Source organism: Channa argus, chromosome 3, assembly GCF_033026475.1.
Source record: "Channa argus isolate prfri chromosome 3, Channa argus male v1.0, whole genome shotgun sequence".
Classification (NCBI taxonomy): domain Eukaryota; kingdom Metazoa; phylum Chordata; class Actinopteri; order Anabantiformes; family Channidae; genus Channa; species Channa argus.
This window is the reverse complement of record NC_090199.1, coordinates 6298624-6323962: the sequence shown is the minus strand read 5'-3', so window position 1 is coordinate 6323962 and position 25339 is coordinate 6298624. Positions and strand designations below refer to the sequence as shown.

The window sequence follows — 25339 nt, the reverse complement described above, 5'->3', positions numbered from 1 at the left end:
GAAGGGGGAGTAATGTAGGGGGGGGGTAAAAAAAGAAAAGACGTTGAGTTTTGACTTGTGAAAAGCTTGTCCTTGTGTTTGTCAGCTGAGAGTGAAGAAAGAGAAAGAGAGATAACAGCTTATAGGGGAGTAGAACGGATAAGTCCATGTGCTTGTGAAGTGAGACAGTAGAAACAGAAATTGTTCCCTTTTGGTCCATTTTGTTAATGAGGAACAGAATGATTCTGCACCGTATGTGGGCCTCTGTATAGACCGAAATATTGCTCTGACCTCTATTTCTTCTGGTGTTTACTTCTAAATGCAGGTGAAGAAGAAGACATTTTAAAAAGGCAGAACCTTAGCAGATTTTGGTAACATGATTTCCAAATGCATTTCCTCAAGTTTTGTCATTTTCGTAATATTGCATTGATTTTAGTATTAGTTGGTGATTTCAGTTCTGCAGCAACTGTGTAATTATCCACATACCATAGCAAGATCTCAGCCTTTGTCTTGCACCACACAGTGTGTGTGTGTTTGTTAACTCCATTAATTGTTGTATACATATATATATATATATATATATATATATATATATATATGTGTGTGTGTGTGTGTGTTTGTGTGTGTGCGTGGCTGTGTACTGGATGTTTGTAATGAACAGACACACGTGGCTTCTTACATAAAGCCTGTAAGGCTGTGGCACACCTCGACTGTCAGACTTTCCACTGCACTGAGCTCACGTTGATGATATGCAGGAGCGTGCATTTATGCATGCACGCATGCAAATTTGGTAAACAATGCACAACATTCATACAAACAACGACACAGACAATAGAGCAACAGACATAAACATGGGCACAAAATTGCAGCCACGCATGCGTGTGTGGTATAAACACACACGCACGTGTGGGTTAATTCAGACTCAAATTGGCTTTGTGCACTTATACACAAAAGAAACCACTAAAATTAAAAGGTACGCACATGCAAAAGTGTATAATTATATAAATTTACATGTATAGTATTTTCTTTAGACTCAGTCCTGAGTCTTGCTTTCTATACGTGTTTAAAAGTGTGTGTCTCGATAGTTGATGGTTTAACCAACTAGACTTGCAGAGTCAGCAATGAGCACTCTGTAATTAAAGAGAAAACACACACACACACACACACACACAGACACAGACACACACACTCCGAAAATGGGACACCACATGTACAAACATGTCCTATAAGCAATGGGTAGGACAGGGCAACACGAGCTAGAGCGTAATAACCACTGGGCCAGTGAGGACAACAGCAGATTAGAGAGTGACAGAGAGTGTGGGACAGAGATCAGGGTCATTACAGAGTGAGAGTGAGGACTGTTAGGTAGAGCTGATGACAAAACCACAGTAAGCGATGAAAGAAACGCTATATGAATAGCACCAGTCTTCAGGGCAGCAATGGCTGCAACTGTCAACAAAGTTGTTACTAGGGAAGACGAGAAAACTATCACCCATTAAATGGCCGTCATCAGGGGTTTGCCATGACCGTCATTGTGCTTCAGCCGAGACCAACTGGACCTACCTGGAGGCCAGAGGATGCACATCCATTCGTGCCAGAAGTGGGCGACGGCCATAACCGCAAGAACATTCACTGTTGGTCAAATCAAAGGTGGCTCCAGGTAAAGGGACGGGCATAACAGCCAAACGCCAGAGGTCAGTCTTTTTGTTTCTTCGGTTACACGGGTCGTAACGTGAGTCAGTAGTTATTTTAACCCAAACCGTGATCTTCCCCCAAACTTAATCACGTACCACTTGTGGCTGCTCAAACTAGCCAATGCTAGCTTGCCATACTGCTATCGTTAATGCTAGCTAGCTAGCCAGCGTCAATCCATCATGGCTTCCTCCAGCTGTTAGCTAGTTAGCAGTCACCCTCAGACGCAATACACAGAAAATAACCCTAACGACAATGTTTGGAGCAGACCTATAGATGGAGCTATTCCCAAATTAGTAAAACTCTGGAAATATGCCATAAAGCTGAAAGAGGTTTCAAGAAGGATGTGGGATTTTGGAGAAAACATTCAAACAATGAAAACCCCTGTCCACCCACAAAAGTGAAATATTGATACATTATCTACAGCCGACTGACATAAAAAGCAGCCGTTGCAGCAACGAGCAACATTTCACATTGCTGAAACACTGTATACAGCTAAAATACACTCTCTTAATCGATTTAGATCTTAAAAACTTAAGCTTTACATTCCCGTGTACTGTAGCCATCTAGTTTTGTAAACTGTTGAAAATAGTCATGTCAAGCTGGTGCAGCTTGAAATTAATTTGTAAAATGATTTATTATATATTAATTTAGTTACCACCCTCCCAACATAAAGAATTGGTCACAATATGTTATTTCTACTGTCATTGATTTGTGATTAATATTTTCTTCGCCTTTTTTACTCTTTAGCATTGTTCAATACATTTCACCTTTCATATTTCTAAATGCACATGATAAATTGAATATATTAATCCCTGATCACTAGAACTTGAGGTTATGCTTGGTTATTGGGATGCAAAACGTTGAATGGCGTGACTTCTGCAGACCGTCAGGAAAAGTGTGTTTTGTGTGTTTTGAGGATATAAGAACATGCAAGAGGTTGCAACATGCAAGTGCATTATTACACCACATCCCCGAAGAAGCAAGAGACATATTTAGTTCTGTTAGAAAGACGGAACTGTGCCTCTTTCTGTTTTGCTTCCCTCGTGGTTTCATGTGAAGCCCAATGCGTGATGAGTGCAATAAAAAAAAAAAAGAAAAAAAAGAAAAGAAAAAAAAAACACTATATGAGCGGGAAAATTTCATCTTAGCATTTCTATGTAAAATAAAAAAAAATGAGGAGAAGAAATTCGGTGACATGCACTTCTTGTTTCACTTCTGTAAACCTCACTGCATATCTAGAAATGAGCTAATACCTAGTTACAGTAACCACGAGTACTGAGGTAAATAAACTTGTTCTTAAAATATGTCTGTTGGCTGTTCGAGGGATCTGCCACCTCCAATGCCATTCCAGCTTTTTCCAGAGACTGAAAATCAAGGTTAATGAACAACAGACTTTGGGTCTCAGAGCACATGTAATGGTCAACACCCTATTCAGACCTTGTGAACCGAGCTCCTTTTGGGAGAAAGTTAATTTCCCCATGGACAGAAGCATATGTAATGACATCTTGTGTCACGAGTGAAAATATCCACCCATGTGCATAAATTTAGCAAAAAGGTTAAACTTCTGTTCGCGGCAGAAAGAAGGGATTTTAAGAGCGACAGATAGATCCAAAAGTAAAGGATTCTTCCCTCTATTGAGTTTCTTTCTCACACACAAACAGTCCAGTGACTGTGGCGTCAGCCCACTGTAAGATAATAACAGGAAACTGTGCAGCACAGTGTATGGGAATACTGAGGACCAATCTATTGTGTGTAGAAGATGAATAATTGCAAATATGAATGAAAAGTAACTGCTGAAATACTTTATGTGCTTTTGTACTTCTTTGTGCAATTCTACAGCGGATGTGATGATTTGAGTTTAAACATTTGAGGAAGTGAGGTCATATTAGGTGGTTTTCACTTCTTCTAGGTTTAAGGGGCAGTTTTAAGGACTGTTTACAGGGTAATTCTTAGTTTTAGGGCAAAGGTTAGAAATGTTAAATAAGACTTTTAACTGTATTTAGACCTGAGTAACAAACACTAATGACTCTCCAAAAGCGATTGATTAGCAATTTGTGAATCCACTGCTGTGTCAGTTTCATCGTCAATTTTCAGACTTTGACAAGAATTGATACTTGACTTTCACTTGCTAGAAAAAGACAGCTCAAGTGTACTTGCAAATATGTGTTCAGGAGAATGTGCACATGGGCGTGCAAGTTTGTGTCCAGAGACAGAAGGTGGACTGAGGACAAAGTGTGCGGGAAGAGGAGTAGTTAGACAAGGCCATCTATGGAGTCACAACACCCCCACAGCAAACAAGAGGGAGACCAAACTACCAGCCCAACCCATACAAACACACTCTCACCACATGACAACACTATTGTGGCAGAGGGAGATTGTGTGTGTGTTGTCATTGGGGTGGGGTGGTCATGTGGGTTTCCTCCAGAGAGTGAAACAAATGGAGTGAGGGAGATTCACTTCCCCATTGGGACAGACAGATAATATTGACACAGTCTGTCACAATAAGAAGTAGACTGAGCCAAAATTTCTAATCCACTGTGGTGAGGGGTTTAACTGAAAGTCTGTCCGGGAAATAAACTAAATCTGAGTCAATTTGACATTTGAACTGCAAGAACAATCTAAGCTAAAGTGCACAAATTCAACTTTTTTATTAATGTACAGAGTCACATCAAAGGAACAGCCCATAGGTGTGAGCTATAAAAACATATGCGTTTCAGCAGTGACCCCTGTATGCAGACGACACACACCTACTCCTGCCCCCTCCATAAATACAAAGTGGTTAATAACTAGTAGTGAATGTAGAAGAATCTATATAGCAGAAGTCTGTGTGTTGTAAGTGCATGTTTAGCTTAAGTTGGCTTAAGGGAGTCATTTTCTGGGGAATCATGTGAAACATACACCTGTCAGCCACTGGTTTTATTATAACAATATGATGTGGTTTTATAATAAAATATTATGAACTAATAAATGCTGATGTATCACTATGGGTTAACCATACGTTAAAGTGGTTACAGTGAGTTTGACCATTGCCAACCTGGGATCTTTGACCCTATTTTTTAAGTTTTGTACTTTTGTAATTTAAGCAGAATGTGGATAATCTGCTTAGTACATTTTTTATTTGTTTATTTTTTTTCCTTTTGGCTTATCCTGTGAGTTCACGGTCGCGACAGCGGATCATTGTCCGCATGTTGGTTTGGCACAGTTTTTAAGCCGGATGCCCTTCCTGAAGTGACCCTCCCCAGACCGGGCTCTGCACGGCTGGGGATGGGGAAGAGCTGTCTGGGGCTTGCCCGAGACACTTCGACCCATAGCTGGGACCGGGGATCGCACCACTGACCCTCTGGTCTGTGGACAACTGCCTTACCAACTGAGATACAGCTGCCCGCAGCTTAGTACATTTACTAGACTAAAATAGTTGAAGTTATACTTGTAGTGAATATTTATTTAGGCCAATACTTGCACTTTTACGTGAGTACTCAGTTTGTGTATTGTACACAGTGTATCACATTTTGCTGTGTATGGGGCTGTGTAGCTGCAGACTGTCCTCCATGACACTCTTAAGACCACCAGGCAAATTATAATGCGGACTTTATATTGTATCTCACACACACATAGACGCATGATGTGTGAGTCAGGAAGGTGTGTCTGCATGTATATGCTTGCAAGCGTCTGTGTACATTTATCAGCTAAAACTGTGCACTAACCACCGTGACCTCACTTCCAAGTGTGTGTGCGTCTTGTCAGGTGTTCGTCAAATGTAGGAGGGCCGACCGCGCTGTTTACTCACGACGCCTTGGTGTGACCTCGGAGGTTGCCGGTGACAGTGATTGGTTGCCAGATACCTGCTCATTAAGCTTCTCTCGTCGGGACATCGTGCCAGAGGACACACTCTCCATTTGTTTCACAACACATGGACACTGTCACACACACTTGTCAGAGGGACACTGCAGGTAAGGCAGGCAGCCATGTGCACATGCCCACTTCTGCATGTGCACAAACACATCCTGAGCACAGAGACTCTGCGTGGCCCTCATGACCTGGCTGAACTTTGGCTGATCCTCACTGGTTCATTACACCACACAAACTCACACCTAGATGCCTGTTGGCTGCTGCACCAAACCATAAGGTCATGACTTACAGCAGAGGAGAAGAAAATGATTGTAGGAGACAATCTCTTGAAAATAGAGGACAAAATGTAAAATAGTGAACCAAAACCAAATAGTTATGGGGAAGATGAGAAGATAGTCGAGTGGAAAGGAGAATAAAGATGCTCATTGAAGTGCTGTTCTGTGGAAATGTTTTAAAATGTCTATTTTAGAGGAACTAAGAAAAGCACATTGATATGATCTTGATGACAAAGTATTTTTTACAATATCCAGTTGGTGTTGAAACAGTTTTGTCAGCAAAACTGTGGAAAGAATGTTCTCAATCAACGAAAGAACATCTCGGGATAGAAGGAGGAACAGTCACTCAGTGACTCTAAAAAGGAAAATTCCTGTTTATTCTACCATGGCAATAATCAAACTGTTGTGTACAAATTATTTGACAGTCGAACAAAGGGTGAGTTGTTTGGCGAGTTTAATTTTATTATAGCTGATAGAATTTATAGTACAACAAAACGGCACAAACAGTCTAAGTCCACTCAATCAAAGTATGTTACTTTTAGCTGTCAATATGTGACATGAGATTATTTGCACTGTTTATCCGTTGTGCTGCTCCTATGTGTTGCTTGCTCTGTGCTCATCTCATGTGCACCAGCATCAGCCAAGCATTCTTAAATATTCACGACACCAAGTTAATGTCTCCTCCGCTGTTTATTGTTAGTGTGGCTGCCACACCCTCAGTAACCAGGGGTAAGGGAAGCAACATAATAACAGGCCAGATTTATTATAACGGGGTTATTAAAGGATAATAAACTAAAGAAAAGGAAGGAAAATAAAACACACAATTAACACTAGTACTAACTAACATGGCAGCTACGACAAAACTGGGCAACATCTTGCTTCAAACTAGGCCAGAAGAAGAGCATAAGGAATAGCGAAGCTCAGGTGGCCTGACCATGTGCTCCCATGGGCCATGGAGAACAGCTGTTGGCGGTAGACAGAGGGAACAGCTATTTGAAATATAGCATTTCACTGAATCATCATCGGCATGTCTTTGTCATCGTAATACATAATCTACCTTTCTTTAGCTCTGTCATTACTTACTGCGCTCGTAAGACATTCTTACAAGGTAGGATCTGACCTCTGGGCTGCACACAGATGTTCCCCGGTTACTGGGAGAGCCAAATCCTCCAGGGGGAAATGGTGGGGAGGTGACCTCAACAGCACTGTTGCCAGGAGCTTTAGATTCAGATTCACCTGAAAAAATGAGCATAAACCTACTGTCAGCAATAGAAAATGTCACAAGCTTTTTTTGGCTGTTCACGAGTAACTGCACAGGAGGGGTAGTTGATGTGAGGCCTTACCCTCAGTTTCCGAGCATTGAGGTGTGTCCATAATTTAAATTGCGGGGGTCACTTTTTCTCCAACTATATCATTTCCAATTGGCAGAGCTTTACCTTTTATTGGCATCTCATTACTAAAAGCAAAGTGGAAGAACCCAGTGACAGACTCAGGTTGTATGTGGATGCGACGCATTGATTTAGGACTATAACCCATCTGTTCCTCGCAGTAATGCACCATAACAACATGCTGACTGGGTGGAGAATGGCAGGACACTGTCTCACGCAACAGTGGACGCGGGTCCACTTCTTCACCTGTTAATGACACTAAGCCATCAAAGATAAACTGTTTAAAACAGGCATCAGGGAGACTCTGGTTTTTACCTCCTTCCAAACGTCTGGCTTTGCACTCTCATCTATAGAAGGTTTGGACTGGGTGAGTCCTAGTAGCTGGAACAGGTAAAAGAGTAGGCTCGTGATTTAACACTTATTCATCAGCAAACACGGCGGCAGCAGCAATTGTTTCTACCTTTTGATCATTAAAATCCACCAAAATAAGCTCAGGGAGACATTGTTGAAGTCTTCCAGCAAAACAAGCTCAGTGAGCTTGCAAGCAGAGTTATCTGCAAGAGGGAGGACAGCTACAACCTCTCAGGCTCCGCCAGAAACTTTACACTGTAGTAAGATTGGCCATTGCAACACTACGGCAATTCTCTCAAAATGACTAGAGTAGGCATGAACGTCACTTTCACGAAATTGTGGTACCAATGCGATATGTGCATCACTCACATCGAAAGGTGCGGGAGGAAGTGAGGTGTAATAGGGAATCACAGTATTCTCTGGAGTAGGAGGAGGAGCCAATTTTCGGGCCTTTCATATCCTTACTTGTTTATGAGTCTCAGTCTCCATCCTTTTACTTTTTAAATGTTATTGCAACTGGGCTTGGTGACTGTCCATTTGAAGGCCGACAACCCTGACTAAGAGTCGTGCCCCAGTCTCCGACCCATTGCTGGCCTGGGGGTGGAGTACACTCCTTTCTGTCTATGTAAATTAGAACCGTCCAACCCTCATCAAGTGAATGTTGTAAACCTGTGTTTGAGTATTTGACACTTTATAATCTTGTTATTTGAGTGCTGTCACTGTTGAGGCCCTTTTGGTTTAGTTTGGAAAGATTGAGCTTTACTGCCTTACTTTTATAAATTCACAGATAATGAGTTTCTGGTGTCGACTCCTTTTTGTTTGTTTTTTCCTTCTTTTTTCCTCCGACCAAGCATTTGTTAGAAAAAAGATCTAGTAGCTATTGCTGCTAACTTTGAAAGTGGATACCCCAAGGAATTCGTAACGGCTAAGCTCAACGCTTTGATTACGTATGAGTTGGTGGAACATGGAACATGGAGAGAATAGGACCAGTACACATAGACCCGGTAGCCAAAAGGCAGAGGATGATCCTCCAGCCACTACAACATCTGGGTAAATGGACATGGAGGGAGCTGAACAAGGGAAAACACAATTCACACTTCCTCGTTATGGTTCTTCCCCTGAACGTTATGGCTAAGCAAACACGGCCGCAGCAGCTCATTTAAATGCACCACAATAAGCTCAGGGAGACATTTGTTGGACTCTTCCAGCAAAATGAGCTCAGTGGGAAGAACCATAATGAGCAAGTGTGAATTATGTTTTCCCTTGGGGTGGAATACTTATTTTAAGCAAATCCTACGATGTGATTTCCTGGATTTTTTTTTTTCCCACATTCTGTATCTCACAGTTGAAGTGTACCTATGATGAAAATTACAGACCTCTGTCATCATATTAAGCGGGAGAACTTGCATAATCGGTGGCCGACTAAATACTTTTTTGCATCTCACCAAGTAGCTGGTTTGTGTTTTTCCAGGTGACTTTAACATGGATTTAGTCCTTCTCCATGTCAGATTCCAGTCTCTGAGGGTGTATGGGTGTGTGCTTTTGTACCTCAAAGTCTGCAAAAGCCCATGCTGAGTCATCATTCTCAAAGGAAAGAATCTACGGTCCAAATTAGCTCCGCAGGGGAACCCCCTGTACACAACTGAATGACATTTAGACTGCCTCCCTTTCCTAAATTACCTTTATGACTTCTTTTGATCGCTATTCTTCTAAACCTTTTCTATTTTATAACTTCTAATAATTCCATTATCAGCCTTATTCCTTCTGTCCCTGCTGCCTTTTGCTAGTCACAATGCGGCAATCATTTTATCTCCCCCCCCCACCCTTCTCTCTCTCCCACTCTGCCGTTCATCTTCTGTCCATTCCTAAACTGACAACCCCCCACCACCACCACCACCACCACCTCCCTGGCCTCTCTTTCACCATACGATACTTTTCTGTTGACATGTTCGTCTGCAGGTTGCTATAGCAACCGGACATTTCTGCCGACCCTACCTTGCTTTGCGTAACAGAGCTGCGGGACATGCAGTCATAGGGCAAAGATCAGCACACGGGTCTACAGTGCGCTGTAAGTGCATATGTACACAGCAGAAGGTTGGCGTGCACGTGCAGCCATAAGCATGCATTTCAAAAACACAACTGCAACACAAGCAGAGACGACTATGAGGGCACGGTATGTTTGTTCAAGATTTTAATTTTATATTAAAAATAACATTCATGACAGTAAGTTGTACAACAAATAATTATATATCTGAAATGTTTGCAACAATAATTACACTTGAGAACCAGAGGCCATTTTTAAATAAGTTAAGAAATAAAGCTTTTTTTCTCCCGGAAATCATTTTCTAAAAGCATTTATACATACAGTGTTGGATATAACTTTGTCAGCTGTTTCTAAAAGCCAAATCTTTAAGACTGGCTTTATTGGGATATTCATAGCATGTTATCTAGACACACATTTGGTTGTTATTTCTTTTTGATCTGGCAGTAGTACAAACAGAGCAAGTTATCTATATTTTCCAGTACAACTACAGTTCATGGCAGAGCACATCTCTAAAGTCAATGTAGTACGATCAGTGTATGGCTACTCCAGTGTTACGTAAAGTTAGGTTCAGACATTGAAGGATAACAGTAATGTTTGGCATTGAGGCCTGAGCTTCACACTCCAATTTCCAGTAATCATCCCAGTGTAGAAAGCCAGTTCTCCACTTTTAACTTGAGCTCCACGTCTAGCCTCAAATAATGACTGACGAAAGTCCAAGTCATAGTCAGGTTCCCCATTTGCCGAACCACTAGTAGTTAAGCTACAAGTGGCCAATCAATGGCTGCAAACTGTAACAACACGCCAATAGCCTGGCTTTGTTCGGCCGATGAGCTTCCATCGATTCATGTTGATGGGATCTGTGGTTCGAGTGAGTGAAATCCAGTGTTTAGTGTGACAAATACTCCCCAGTCCAAAGAGGCAGAAGATTGCACTTTGTAAAATCCATAAAGCTGCGCGCTCTGCGGCAGCTCAGGAGCAGGAAAGGTGCCTTTTGCTAAAGCTGTCCATTGAAAACAACAGGAATGTCCACCACCTCTGTTGAATCTGCAGCCCCCATCCACAGAGTCATTTGTCCCACATTCAGAACCCCATGTTGCTTGCTTCTCCGTATTCCTTTGGAGCAATCTGTCTGGCCACAAGCTCGGAGTTAGCTTTATAATTTCCTGTAATAAAAAAAAAAAAAAAAAAAAAATCTCAAGTCTATGCTTTTGTGCACACACAGGATTAAGATTTTACACTGAAACAAATGAAGCAGTGAAGATTCTATCTGTCCTATTGTTTCCTGAGCACTGAGTTTGACAGCAAGACGAAACATATTTGAGAACCCTCAGTTTTATTTAGTCCAAGTTCCACTGTTTTTTCATTCCCCAGGTAAAAACTGTGGAAAACAGTGTCATAAGTCATATCCCTGCAGCTGTTACTGTTAAAATACACGAGAAATTCTTCTGCACAAACAATTTTAACCTTTAGCCTCGGGTTATATGAAATTCTCCCCTCCCATGATGCCCCCTGCCGCCTCAGGTTTACTGGGTCAGGACAATCCCCGCAGCTCTTACCTGCAGCTCTACATGATCATCGCTCTGATGGCTGCTTTGCTGATGCGCTTGCGATGTTTCCTCCTGCGACGAGGTGTGGCGGGATGGACCGGGGCCTGACGTGCTGAGGGGGAGATTGGAGCCACGGTTGACAGGGCTGGGAGAAACAAAAAGAAAGCAGAGGACAGTGAATACAAAGGTAAGTAGGGAAACCAGTAAGAAAGGAATAATAGCGACAGTTTCATCAGCCACAACATTAATACCACCTGGTACTTTTATTGTTGTGGCACTCGGTTTGCAGTTTCGAAGCCAAACTGTGTGTTCTGACACCTGTCAATCACGGTGGCGTCAATATTGGGGCCGTAAAACTCGAGTTGCAGAGTGAACACTCTGAAAAGCATCTGATAACCTTGAAGAATGCGTTAACGGAGGCTGTGATTCCTGGGAGGCTTGAGCCAAACACGAAGCAGTGGGAAGTGTCAGCTCTCTGACCGCAGAGCTGGAAGAATAGCAGGACACATGTGGCCATGCTGGTATGTCACACATGCACAGTGAGCCTCTTCCTGTCTCACACCGTAAAATGTGTTGCTATACAGCACATCCTCTAAATCACAGACAATACACACATGGACATTAAAGTCATTTGACTCTAATGTGATTATCCTTCTTTTATTTAGAATTCTGTCAAGGGCAGCAATTGTAATAGCAGTCCTCCACCCTGGATCAGTGTATCCTGTGTTCAGCGCTGCACAAATCTTCAAAATCTTGTTTTTGACTTGGGGCAACAGTGGAGCACCATTTATAGATACAAATAGAAAGTCTTCTTTCTTCTATTACTCAGATTTGATTATCTGAGAAGCCCAGTGTGATTTCTCTAAATATAATGTCATTTTTAGGCACCATTTTTAGGTTCCAGTGAGAAATATGCATTACATTATAGGCCTTTTTAAAAATCATTGTCTTTAAAAGTACTACTGATGTTAACACGTGGCTTTTTATTTGAAATGTCTGCCAGTCAAAGTCCCAGTACCTGTTTGACTCTTCTTTTTTTGTTTCATTATTTTATTTCCCAGTTCTGTGTTTCAAATTTTAGTAGTGACAGATCCCATCTTATTATTTGGAAAAATAAATTAAATGAAATTGTAAAGTCCTTTTTGCGCTCTAAAAGGTTTCCACTGGCCTTAAAAAACAATCTCACACACACACACACACACACACACACACAGCTGAGCAGTACCTGTTTTATATGTTGTCGGCTTTGGTCTTTGCTTACGATGATGCGGATGACGATGTTTTTCTGGTTCCCTCTGTACCATTTCCAGAAGCTTCTGTCTCCTTTCCTTCCGGGTTAAATGAACATCTCCACTGGTCACGTTACAGTCTTTTTCCTTCCCCTGATGGGCCAGCTCCACGCCGGCTGAGTCCCCACTATTGGCTGACCCACTTTCTTCCCTCTCGGTCCCTTCTTTTTGACTGGCTCTTTCAGTCTCAGTCTGTGTTTGATTTGTGACCTCAGATTGGTTGTGGCTGGTCACTGGGTCTGTCTGGTTGGTAGCTAGAGTCGGGGCAGGGTTTTGTTCTAATCCAGGTGGTGGGGTTGGGCTGCCAGGTGGGGACGCGCTGTCTGACTGCAGAGCACTGAGTCGATATTGTGTCCTCAGCTCTTGGCCCTCCGCTCCATCCTGGTTGTGCTGCTTGGGGTAATGTGTCTGGTGATGAAAATTATATTGCTGCTGTCTCTGCTGGTGCTGTAACACCTGCTGCTGCCTCTGCGCATGATCGGGATGATGCACCTCAACGCCACCATTTGCTGCGTGCAGGCTGCCGTCCTCTCTGCTCCCACTCCCGTGCCCAACCGGTTGTGTACTTCCCATGACGCTATGCTCCGCCCTTGCCTCCGACGGCCAGCTGCTAACCGACCCGAGCGCCCCGGACTGCGCGTGCGTGGGTGTTTGGTGCACCCTCGGCTGTGTCCAGTGCACCAACTGGGTGTAGCTGCCCTGCTGCCACTGCCTTGCCACTGGCTCGCGCTCCTCGGGACGGTGGTGCTGCTGGTTGTGCTTCAGATCATCATGGCGATGGAGGTCAGCTTTGGAGGTGTGAGTCTTTGGCAGAGCAGGGTGAACAGGATGGGGAAGCGACGGGGGAATGTGGGAAGATGGGTGGGGCTGCTGAGGTGGAGGGGGATTAGGGTTGCCCTGAATGGACGTGGTCGTGGCAGAGGAAGAGGAGGCAGTCTGGCACCTACAGCTGACGTGATCTTCCACTGAGATGATGGCTTTGTCATAGTGGGGTTTGCGGTTTATGAACTGGATCTTTGTCACCTGGAGAGGGGAAAACAAAAGAAGCGCTGATTTCAGCTGATGTTGAAAATGACAAACCCACCTGACGCAATAACAAATGAGCTACCACGCAGTATGTAGGTATCATAACAGCCTCATAACAGGACTGTGTTACTGCAAAAGTATCCCATGATACTTGTACTATGATTCATAGTGAAGAACGTCTTGTGCCTGTGTAAAATTGTCTTTTACCTGCAGGTATCTGTTGGAGGTGACTGTGGGGACACACTGCAGCGTCCTTGTGTTGCAGCAGCCCGAACATCTCTGCACCTCTACGCAGGATGGCCACAGCATGAAGTTGGCATTGCGGCGGTCTAGCATGGATCTCGTCACCTCCATCACCTCCGTCCGCACTTTACAGGCCGCCTGCTGAGCCGGCTGCGCATCCACTGTTAGCGGGAGGAGAAGAATTTTCTTAAGTAAGAACGACTTAAAGGTGATGAGATAATGATTGAATTGAAAAGGGACACGAATGCACTTGGAAACCTACCAAGACTTCTAGTGAATCGGCCATGCGTGATGTTTGTGTAAATACCACGCTCGTCTTCTTCCTCTTCTACAGAAAAGATAAGGGAGGAGGGAAGATTGGAAGAGGGAGAAATAAATGGAGAGAAAAACAAATTAAAGGTTTTTCCATCTTTTATCGGAAACTGAGCAGCACTGAGCCAGCACTTTTCCCAGCGACGACAGAAATCAGTTAAACTTGTTGGGGGCAGTTTTTAGCCAAGCTCATTGTTCACTGCACAAAGGAAGCCATTTTTTCTCTTCACACTAAAACAATCAGGCTATTTTCTGCCGCAATTTGTCTCGCTGCTGTCAAGAATACTGTTGAGGGCAGATATGACTTGTTAAATTTAGCTTGTGTGTGTGTGTGTGTGTGTGTGTGTGTATTTGCACACACTGACATATGTCGTCATTTCATACTGTGGCCCCCTGTAGTCCTTATTATATCCCTGGTGTAGATTGCTTTTGGTCACCGTGTGAGTGTGCGTCCAGCTGCACATATGGAGAAGGTGTTGTTTTGTTGCTATGTTGTCCAAATTAACTGGCTGGTGCAGAAAAAGCAGGTATGAATCTAGAGAGAAGCTGTTTGTTTTGTGTTGTGTTTTAAAGGACTGATTTCTTTCTCTTTGTCTATGTGCAGCATTAACACATGGGCCATTTCTTTGTGTTAAAGCCAGTAACAATCATCCTACTGCTGCTGCTGCAACCGTAACTGGGCTTCAGATATTACGTGTTTATCATTTTGTGTATTCCCATGCGAATGTACTACGACAGCTGGTTTTTCATTTTTCTCTTTTTCCCAGAAGTTCGGGGTCCACAGCAGATCATCGGTCTGCATGCTGATTTGGCATATTTCGAAGCCAGATCCCCTTCCTGACGCAACCTTCCCCAGTTTTACCGGGGCCTGGGACCAGCACTGCGCGGCTGGGGATGGGGACGGGCAGTTAGGGACACTTCCAACACGTGGTCCCGAAACCCCCGACTCTATGGCGAGCGGGCAGCCACTGAACCACTGCCGCCCTTAACATCCTACTACAGTAACTAGCATGAAAAACGTTTGCAGCTGCTTGAAATACCTGCTGTGCGAGTATTTATTTGGAAATTAAAGTAGTGGAGAACGGTGCTAAATGAAAAGTCAGGGGATCACCAACGTGTGTGCAGGTACACATGGCAGACAAACTGTGAGCCTCACGACGGGGCTGGAGTAAAAATAAGGGATGAACGTCCATACGATTCATCCAACACTCTGGGAGTGTTTGTAGCACGTGAAACGCTCACTAGCGCTATTGTCATCGCGTTATACCCTTGAGAAACTAAGCTAAAACTTCTTTCGAAATGATTCCAGATAAAAGCACACGCTGTGACTCACTTTCTCATGCACCACTTCTACATCCTTCCCTCTGTGGGTTCCTCTCCGTGGTTATGTCACTGTATTATTTATGCATTATGGAATGATCAAAGGGCCCTTCTATTAATATATGAAAGTGTGACTTGGTTCCTCAGAAAGATGGGATTATAATCATTTTTTAAAAATTTCGGCACTAAACTGCATGGCCACGTCGGGTTTGTTTGTTCGTTTGCTTGGGCCGTTGTGTTTGGCAGGTTGAGACGCACGAGGGGTGGTGGTGGGTGGGTTGGGGGGAGTTCTCTTTCTGCCCGCACAAACATTCATTCACGCATTCATATTCATGAGCCTTGAGAGGAATCCAGAGCAGCAGAAACACCGTGACCCTACGTTGCAGGTTGTTTCTAACCCTCCAACACAAACCAAAGTCACAGCTTCGGTCTCTCTCTCTCTCATCAAGCTGGTTCATCAGTCTTCTGCTGCTGTCTAAGGTAAATATTGCTTTAACGCGGTGCTCTGGCATGTATTCTTATACTCACTCTTACTACATTCCTATCTCTTCAGGCCTCTGTAGACGCTCCCACACACTCACCTCCCTCATGTCTGTGTTATTAGTGTGTGTGTGTGTGTGTTCATTATTACCTATTGCATTAGTCTCCTGCTGCAGCAGCAGTTTCAGGTCATCCACAGAGGAGATGGGAGAGTTCCTCACCAGGTCGACCAGCGACGGAGGGAGAGGATCACTCTGCAGACACAGACACAGCAACGTGTTGTTAGCACATTACAGCGGCCTTCGTGTCTCTTTTGGGAAGAAAACTCGGTTAAGTCGGGGCTTCGAGTCACCTGAAAGGTCTGTTCTTTAACAGGTCTGATGAATGGCATTGTTTGCTATGTCAAACTCACAAAAACAGGCGTCTTTAGTGGGAAAATAATGCATTTATTTAGAAAGAAAAAAGCACCAATGTGCACGATACGCTACCATGCATAGTGTTTGTAGCATGCTGGCTTTTGATACTTTGTATTGTCCACTAATTATACCAAAATAGTGGCACAAGAAAATGCAAATAGAGAAACAAAAAGAAAGAGAGCTGATGTATGATATCTCAGTCCTCCATCTCCAGTCAACACTCGCTCCAGTTTCACTTCCTCCTGCGGATGAAATAGTGGTTGCGATTGGTGCTTGCTGCTGCTGTTGTCACTCTCTCCTATTCGGTTTACCCACAAACACCGCTGACGCTCCTGGTGTGGAAAAGCAAATTAGCTTCTCTCTCTCTCTCTCTCTCTCTCCGTCTTTATCATATGAAACTTCAACCGTAGTTCCATGAGTTCATTATGGATTCAGCGTAAGTGTTTTTTAAGTGTCTTTATCGAGATCTAAGTCCGATTACGCCACACTCTGTGTGACATTTTCCTTTTGTTGTCTGTAGGATGATACCATCTCCGAGCAGTTAGAACAACATATGATACAATCACATGCCAGAAATGCCAAAACAAATTAAGGAGTGTTAGGAATATGAGAAGCTTTGGAAAATGTTGTTTATGAGACATGTTTTGGATAACTCTGAGATACCGGGGGGAGAGAGAGTAACCGCATGCATCAAGTTGCTTAGATTATGATTCAAAATTTATGACTGTGGATAGAAAATGTTTACAGCCTCTTACAATTAAACATGCTGCCCCTTTTGACGGTGTATTCGGGGCAGATTACCTCCGGATTTAGTCAAGATACGTCTTAATCTTTGGAAATTGAATTTGAAAGAGAAGAGTTTTGCTTTCTATCTCACATATTCAACCTTTAATCCAAATGTCTCCACTTTGTGGCTGCTCCCACTAATGAAAAAAATAAAAATAAAAATTGGGTTAGAGATGAAGGTTGTCATCTTTGATTAACCAAAAGATGAATTCAAAATCAGCTCTCTTACACAAACTAAACGGTGACACTGCCAGCTCCGACGCCACCACCCATCTCCTCACAGTCAAAGCAGCTGCACTCTGTCACGGTCAGACAAAATGTATTGTTTGACTGTAGTAAAGCTGGTATTGATCTCACTGAGGTAAAAGACAAAGTAGAATCATTGACCCGGTGGTTGATATGCAGCATCTTTAGTGTTACCCCATTAAATAAGGGAATTGATTATGATTTTAAACTACTACTGGTGCAAATATTAATTATATATTTCATGATATTATGTTAACTTTATTATGTTCCACCATTTCACCATTATTGAATCAGATTCCCATCATATTTTGTATAATCAGAAAAATGCCTTTTGTTAATAATTTCCTCCTCCAGCTTTCTCCTTGTCACTCTCTCCCCTCTTTTCTCTCCCCGTCTATCGGCTTTGTGGGTGGCGGTGGCCCAGGACACCTGGATGACTTTCACGAGCCACTGGCTGACCTAGTTAAGTAAACACATGCGCACACACATGCACACTCGCCCCCTCTTTTCCAGTTCACATACAGATGTTTAACTACTTAACCATCCACCGTATTTGCCCAGAGACCCTCACGCAAACACACACAAACACACACACACTTACTGCACAGTGTTCACTCCAAAACAAGCTATAATTACGGCTCCAGTGTTAATCGCAAACGCACGCACATGCACAAATGCACGCATTCAAATTAGAGAGTGGATCACAGAGTTAGGAAATAGCTCGTCACATGAACAAACAACAACCCGCTGGTTAAAAAAAAGCCCAAGAAACGGACGACAAGCTAATAATAGTGGTTTAAGCAGACGACCTATCTAGTACAAACACACCAAATCCACATCTCTCTTGTTTGTTTTAGTCAAGTGTATGAGCCTCAAGATTGTTTAAAAGCGGTTTCCATATCTCTTGCTGTGTGAGTAGCTATGGTTTTGGGTCTAGGCGACTTGCACACTGCATGGGGCCTTGGAGAAGCCCTGGAAGGCAAAGACGAAAACTGAGGCAAAACGTAAAGCTGACTGCTCGCACACGCTTGTCTTTCTGTAGAAATGATGACTTACGTAATACACTGCCTAGTTCCCGCCCAACCTGAGGCGCCACAACTAATGCTCAAACCGAACCCTCACCTCAGCCAAAATCCAAGGCACCCAAAGGCACTCTGAAGTTGCGAGGACCTCGAAAGGATGGTGTCTGCACAATCATAGAAACACATGCACACATCCACAGCCGTGCATTCAAACCGAGATGCCCACTCCGTGGGAAAAATGAAACGCACACACACGAATCAAAAAAACGGTTCCAAGTGTGTGACAAGTGACACTTAGAGCTATGGCAGATGGCCAACATAACATACTGTTGCATAAACTTGCTAGACTCACAAACGTGTACACACACACACACACACACACACACAAACCAGCATGACAGCTAGACCCACAACCCAGGAACCCCCACCACCTCCACCCCCTCCAGCTGCCCAGATGAGGGCACAGATGATAGACCGCAGGATGACTGAGGACAGGAGCAGAAATGAGAGCAGATGAGAGGAAAAAAAGAAGGAGAGGGGACGAAAATCCTCGTACAGGAGCAGAAAGAAGGAACAATGTGAATGCAGGACAAACCCTGCTCTGCTTTTTTTTTCACTTTCAGCATGAAATAAATCCACAGTACTGTTCGAACTTAAAGATTTTATTTTGTATTCCTCTCTTTGGCCTGTTGATTTTGTGTCATCTTCGGTTGTTTTTAAAGTCCTGCTGCAACTGTGATTCACAAACCCATCTGAACATCTATTACTATTATTCCAATTAATTCAAACTATCCACTGACCTCTACACCCTTTAATACTGCACCACATGGAGCTTACAAAGAAATACTCTTATGTGCAACTGCGCTTTTCTATCTGACACACACTCACGCACAAACACACACGCCCGCGCACACACACACACACACACACACACAAAACCCAAGCACATATGTCCACGAACACATGATACAGCTACACTCGGCCAGGCATCCAGATGTGCACACAGCACACAAAGTCCCCCAAAATCCCCGGCAGATTAGTTGTTGTTCTTATGTAAAATGGATCAAGGCAAGCAGGAACAAATCATCCCAGCATTGCCGAGAAGAGACAATAGTGAGACAACAACCTGTTCAAAAGCCACCAATCAACTGTGTGTGTGTGTCACTGTGTTTGTGTTAAAGCAACACTTTTGATTCGAACAGCAGATGATGAAAGACAGAGGTGTGACATAATGTGTCCACGCTTGTGTTCATTGACGCCGGTTCTCCTTGAATGGATTTAAACTGAATCATAACAAGTCTAACTGTGTTTGCTAGCGCTCGTCCTAGCGTCTGCGCTCGACAACATGCTGAATAAGGTGCAGAGTTTGACACAAACCCACTGACATATCAGGTGCACAAGAAACGGAAAATGATCTTTAACTTATGAACAATGATCATGTTTTATGGATTTTTTAATTACGTCAACTGTAATGAACCTGTAATGACTTTGCTGAATAATCCATGTGTGAAATTACGTGTGTGTCTTTTCCAGAGGCAGATCTCACCTTTCTCATCATTGTGACAAGTTGTGCATTAACAGACTCTAGGTTTCACTCACTCTTTGCATCAACCTGATATATATATATATGTTTTATATATATATATATATATATATATATATATATATATATATATATATATATATATATATATATATATATATATATATATATATATTTTTTTTTTTTTTTTTTTTTTTTTTTTAAGTTTGTCCTTTGACTTGTTAGGCTCCAAGCTGGTTTTTCAGGATACAGGCCAGCTCTGTTTTTTTATTTTTTTTTTTTTATCTTGGCTCTTCTGTCCTTTTGAGATTGCCGTAGCTGGAAAGTTGCTTGTCCACCTGTGTCTTTGAACAGGTGCTGCCTGGTGCACGTTTAGCTTTGTGTCGGTTTTGCTCTTCACCACTGTGTCCTTTTAGCAATGCTGGAATGTTTCCGCCATCCTCAAACTTTGGATACTGGATGGAAACCAATCTGTTAATATCAATAATTCTCACAATATAACTCTCTTCATCCAAGATATGTTGTGCACTTAAAGATGCTGGCAAACCTGTCTGAGTTAAAGGACTTTGTTTCTTCCTCGGGCTGGTTTCACCCCTTGTTGGCTCAGGTTTCTGACACGACCTTCAAATGACAGATGTTTGATTCTGATCTGATTTTCTGCCGGAACCATTTCCAAATGACAGAGGAAGCTCTATTTTCAGAATGAACTCTTCCTCAAAGCGTTCCAAGGTGCAGGTGTTTGGTTTTTGAGCTCGTGTGAATCGCCCACCGCACACTATCACTTCCAAAGAATTAGCATGATATATCTTGAATGATTCATTGTGATGCAGCCCTTCTACAAAGATCTAAATCCAAATGTGATGCTTTGGCTTCTCTGAACCCTAATAATTATCTTCATCCAAGCTGAAACCAAACCAGATCTTATCCACTTGGCACTTTGGAAACATGTTCGTATTTGTAGTTCTTGGTGGAAACAGATGTGCAGAGAGCTTGCTGCGATTGCCATACAACTGGCTATGGCTGCTAGGTTTTACATCCTCGTGACTGCCCAGTGCTGGATTGGGGGTGTGACCAAATAAGGATGAGGATTTGTGGGACACCTGTTTGTCAACTCGCACGGAAATTTGTACGTCAAATATTCATTGATTACAATAAATATATTAGTGTTTGTGGTCATTTTGGTTCCCTACAGTGGGATTTAGTGGGTCTCCTGATAGCTTCTGTTTACTGGCTGTTCTCTAAAGAAACAGGTGCCTGCTTGAGACTTAGTGACAAGCCGAACTATCCGAGGAAATTTGTTTAAAAATTTGTTGCAATGGGAACCAGGTGTGGCAGTGAAAACAGCAGCTGGACTTTTGGCATCAGCTTTGTACTGTAGCTGAAATCCTAGCAGCCAAACCCCAGCCTCACCCTGTCTCCCTCTCAGACACTGGAGAATCACTGGTAGGACGCAAGCCTGCAGAGTCACAGAGGGAAAAACTGGAGAGGCTCATGGAGAGGGTTCCGCGCGCGCGCGCGCACACACGCACACACACAAACTCATGCACAAAGGAGAATTGTTGGCAAACATCTACCCCACCGCTTTTAGTTTTGCCTTGGGGTAAAATGTTCAAAGCAACATATCACATCATATCTTGACCTTCACTGGCTTGAGTCAGCGTCTTTTCTCCCGTTATGACCGTTGCAAATCATTTCATCCAAGCTTCCTAAAGGACAATTTAGTATTTTATTGTTAGCAAGAGATGAGAAAACGAATTTAGACAGAAAAACACAGCAACAATAAAAAATATTAAAAAGGCCCAGAATAATGTTTTTCATATTTTTTTTCCCCAGATAGGTTTTTTCCACCTTAACCAACAAAGCAGCTTTTTTCCTAATAGAAGCATGAACGTGTCTGATGGTCTTAGAATGATCCTCGCGTCATATTCACACACCTAAACCCCAGAGGTTACGGTTACAGCTTTGCATTAGTACATGTCTCCTTTTCCCATCGCCGACAAGACGTCATACGTCTACCGGCACATCCCGTTCTTACCTTAGCGCTGCCCAGCCGCAGACGGGCCGCTGATAACGCCGCCAGAAGAAGCAGCAGGACCCAGGACCTCATGTTGCCGCCCAGCCTGAGGAGCCGCAAGCGACCGGCTGGGCATTTAGCTCCTCGGCGTCCAATCCCCCGGCTGCGCCGAGCCTCCTCCCGGCGTTGTGCGCTGGCCGCTTGGAGAAGCCACGCACTGGTAAATATCCCCCAATGTGTCACCGCTTATAAGCGCCGCTTGTCCAAATGTTTGCTCACGGTGACTCACACGCAGACTAGACGTATGAGTCTGTCCATGCTGCTTTTTTCAAAAGTCATAAATGCTGAGGTTGATGTTAGGCTAGTACGGCACATGTGCGTAACGCGAGTGCTTTATAATTCCCATTATCGTCTGACGCGTTTCCAAAAACGTCTCCAAATGTTAACGATTAAAAAACAGCTCATTCATAAGTGTCCAGTCAAAATTCCAGTCAGGAAATGATCAGAATTCGAGCTCTCGTTTCAAAGTCGTGGTCAACAATAACGCGGCGCTGTGGTGAAAGACCACAACTCCAGATGTCCGTGCGTAAAAGTTGTTAACCTTGACGCGGCGAGGCGGTGCGTAATTCTCTGCACGCTCCGCTGCAAAAGTCAGCTTGTTCTCATCCCAGCGCGAATTACTTCGCTGCACATTAGCAAGTCTTTTCTTGACTGTGTCTCAGAGTTTGTCTCCCCGTGTCTCTGTTCTCGCTCCCAGTGTTGCTCCGCTCACTGCTGCATCAGGCTCTTCTCGTCTCTGCCGCTTGACCGTGTGTTAAGTAGCGAGCAGCTTTTCCAAACAGCAACTAGGGGAAGTTCCTGTGCATTTGGGTTAGACGGAGAAAACCAAAAAAGAAAAAAAAAAAGAAAAAAGAAAAGCAAAACAGAAAATTCATACAGGAAAAGAGGTGATTGTGATTTCAAAATAAGGGCGCGTTTCACTGCGTGTGTGCAGAAATTGGGTCACAGTCACACATCCACCAGAGAAATTAATGTATCACAAACAATGATGATAATATTAATTATATTGAATGGAAATATGCACATTATATTCAAATAATCAAGAAAACTAGAACAAGACAAAAATCTGTAAGAGCTGTTAGCAGATGCATGAGTTTATTGGTTAAAATATTAACTATGATAAAGCAACGACATTTCCTAAAGTATCACTTATGTCTCCTCATAGCCTACGTCTAGTATTGGTGGTTCATTAATGCCGTTGACGTCACGTGTACAAATAGTGGTATTATTCTGAAAGTTTGGCAGAGGAAGTATCTTACCTCATGTAGCCAACTTGACTCCTCAAGGGTTCGCCAGGGGCCCCGTTCCTATCCCCTTGAAGTCTCGCCCCCTCCTTATTAGGAGCAAGGAGACTCGAGGTGCTCTTAAAGGGAACGTTTGGAGGCGTTATAAAACCCCTCGATGCAGATGATGTGCATTACATAATCAGGAAATTCATTTTGGTTTTTAAAGTTATGAGGCCAAAGCCAGAGCAAATGGTTTTGGAAAGAAAAAAGAAAAAAAAAAAAAAAAAGCAGCCTTTGTTGTAATCTGCTTGTGTGGCTTGAAAGGTGGGGGTTGGCAAAGAAACGCAGCAATACAAAGACAATTATAAAGTTTGGGCTGTGACTGCATTTCAAATCCATCACAGCGAGGGAACGTTTAGCTGATTCAGCTGTTCAGACACACTGCACTCCAGTCATTGCCAAAGACAATGAAAGCATTTCCCACCGTTTTAGTTGTATCCCACTGAGCAGCCATACAGACACAAAACCAGAGTAAAACAACATATATCCGCACACTATATGAATTGAAAAGCACATTTAAGGCATGTAACGATCGAACATTGCATTTTGCGGCCCCAAAGCAGCTCTTATGCATTGCAGAGAAATTCTGAATGAACGGCACTGAATATGCAAATAGAGATGCTTTTGGAGTTTTTTTTCCTGGTAAGTTCTTGACACACACATCGCGTTGAGTCAAGCCGATTCTTATCAGATGTCATTTGGATTGCAAAGGTTATATCTGATGTTAGAAGCAAATTATGCTCATGATGGGCCGATAACATGTTACAGAATATTCAAAACCATTGATATTATTAGATTTAGTAGAAGTGTTTGCAAAGTTTGGAATGTTTTTGTTTTTTTTTAGTACAATGTGCTGAAAATGTACATTACCATAAATATTTCCAATTGCAATTAGCAAAAGAGGACCAGTGTGCACACATTTCCAGAGTAGATCATGACTGCTTTCTAGGAAGCTCCGTGTTTCACCCGAGGGTCACAGCTGCATGGATCTCGGTGGAGGACTGGGGTCACGTTGGATTCTTCCTCCCAGCAGACGGAAGACAGAGGCAGCAGCCATCCCTGTTGGCTATTCCTGGACTACACACAGATGGTTTAGTCTTTGAAGGATACTTACCGACATAATGCAGTCCCTACATGTCTAACCTCAACCTTCTACTCTTAACCCAAAGGCCAAGTCCTTATTAACAAACTGACCCAAATGTCCTCACAAAAATTATATTGAACTAAAATGTGTTCGTACAGCTAAAGAAGGACACACATTCGGTACGTGTACATTATTGAAATGAGAGGTCGCACTTCATCCTGACAGTCAGTGAAGTATCCTCTGAAGGTGGAAGGTCAGCATTGTCACTTGTGCATGTTTGTGACTTTTTGCGTATGCAGGTGTCTTTTTATAGTTTGATTAATATCGTATTTGGCCAGTTCTCACCACTTCAAAGGGCTGTTTTGGCGTTTAAGACTTGGTTTCAGACTTAAGGTGCTGGTCACAGGGTTAGAGCAGGGCCGTGTTCTCAAAATAATAGGAAGGTGTGAGTGTGTGAGAGAGAGAGAATATGTATCACATTTACATTCATTATTGTTCTCCAATAAATGCTAATGGCTAATTTTAGTTTGTGGAACAACAAGGAACAACAGTTCAACCTACTAAAAACATTTGTTTGAAAACCTGATAGAAATTTCCAACATGTCCTCCAACTTTAACACCCCTAAAAATTATTTGTAACCTACCCTCCAACACTGCCACGGCCTGAAATTGCACCTGTCTTGACATCAAAATGGCAGAAACTGGTCCTTCGGCACTAAATAAAGATGTTAGGCTTAGAAAAAATGTCATGTTGTGTCTTTCTTAAATTAAGGAAGCACTAATTTGACACGAGCCCTGCAAAAACAATAACAGTTGTCTTACTTTCTTAAGAGAGTCTAGTGAAAGTCCTGTGTTTTGCAATATTGCCTCCTGATGAGCTTTGAAGGCTCTAAATACCACAGTACATCATGGTGTCATGTTGACTATGTCTGGTAGATGTTGCTAAGCAACGTGACAGACATGCGTTCATATTTCTAGGGTGCACAGTTTTAAAAAATTCTCCCTATTGACACCTTTATGTGTATAATAGGACCAAGCTTTGCATTGGATGACGCCCATGTTGGTCTTTAACGGGGATTAGATA

At 43.0% G+C, this 25339-nt stretch overlaps 1 protein-coding gene across 3 annotated transcripts; it reads right to left on the bottom strand.

Annotated features, from left to right (window-relative positions):
* Positions 1 to 9713: 9713 nt before the first annotated feature.
* Positions 9714 to 22679, bottom strand: pdgfba (platelet-derived growth factor beta polypeptide a). 3 transcript variants are annotated; one of them, XM_067498516.1, is made up of 7 exons: positions 21847 to 22679; positions 15950 to 16052; positions 13949 to 14014; positions 13651 to 13847; positions 12354 to 13440; positions 11138 to 11273; positions 9714 to 10744 (listed from the first exon to the last, which is right to left on the bottom strand). In XM_067498516.1, exons 1-6 carry the CDS (start codon positions 21916 to 21918, stop codon positions 11146 to 11148), a joined length of 1653 nt encoding a protein of 550 aa, XP_067354617.1. In that variant the 5' UTR covers positions 21919 to 22679; the 3' UTR covers positions 9714 to 10744; positions 11138 to 11145. The 3 variants fall into 3 exon arrangements, with proteins under 3 accessions (XP_067354617.1, XP_067354618.1, XP_067354619.1); XM_067498517.1 differs by lacking the exon at positions 21847 to 22679 and adding an exon at positions 16151 to 18657; XM_067498518.1 differs by lacking the exon at positions 15950 to 16052 and having other exon boundaries at positions 21847 to 22677.
* Between the last annotated feature and the right edge of the window lie 2660 nt (positions 22680 to 25339).

Coding starts and splice junctions, on each gene's coding strand:
- pdgfba (XM_067498516.1), bottom strand. CDS start 21,918: ATGAGGTCCTGGGTCCTGCTGCTTCTTCTGGCGGCGTTATCAGCGGCC. Junction 13,441..13,650: donor CCTCCAACAGATACCTGCAG/GTAAAAGACAAT, acceptor TCCCCTCTCCAG/GTGACAAAGATCCAGTTCAT. Junction 11,274..12,353: donor GCCGACAACATATAAAACAG/GTACTGCTCAGC, acceptor TGTTTCTCCCAG/CCCTGTCAACCGTGGCTCCA.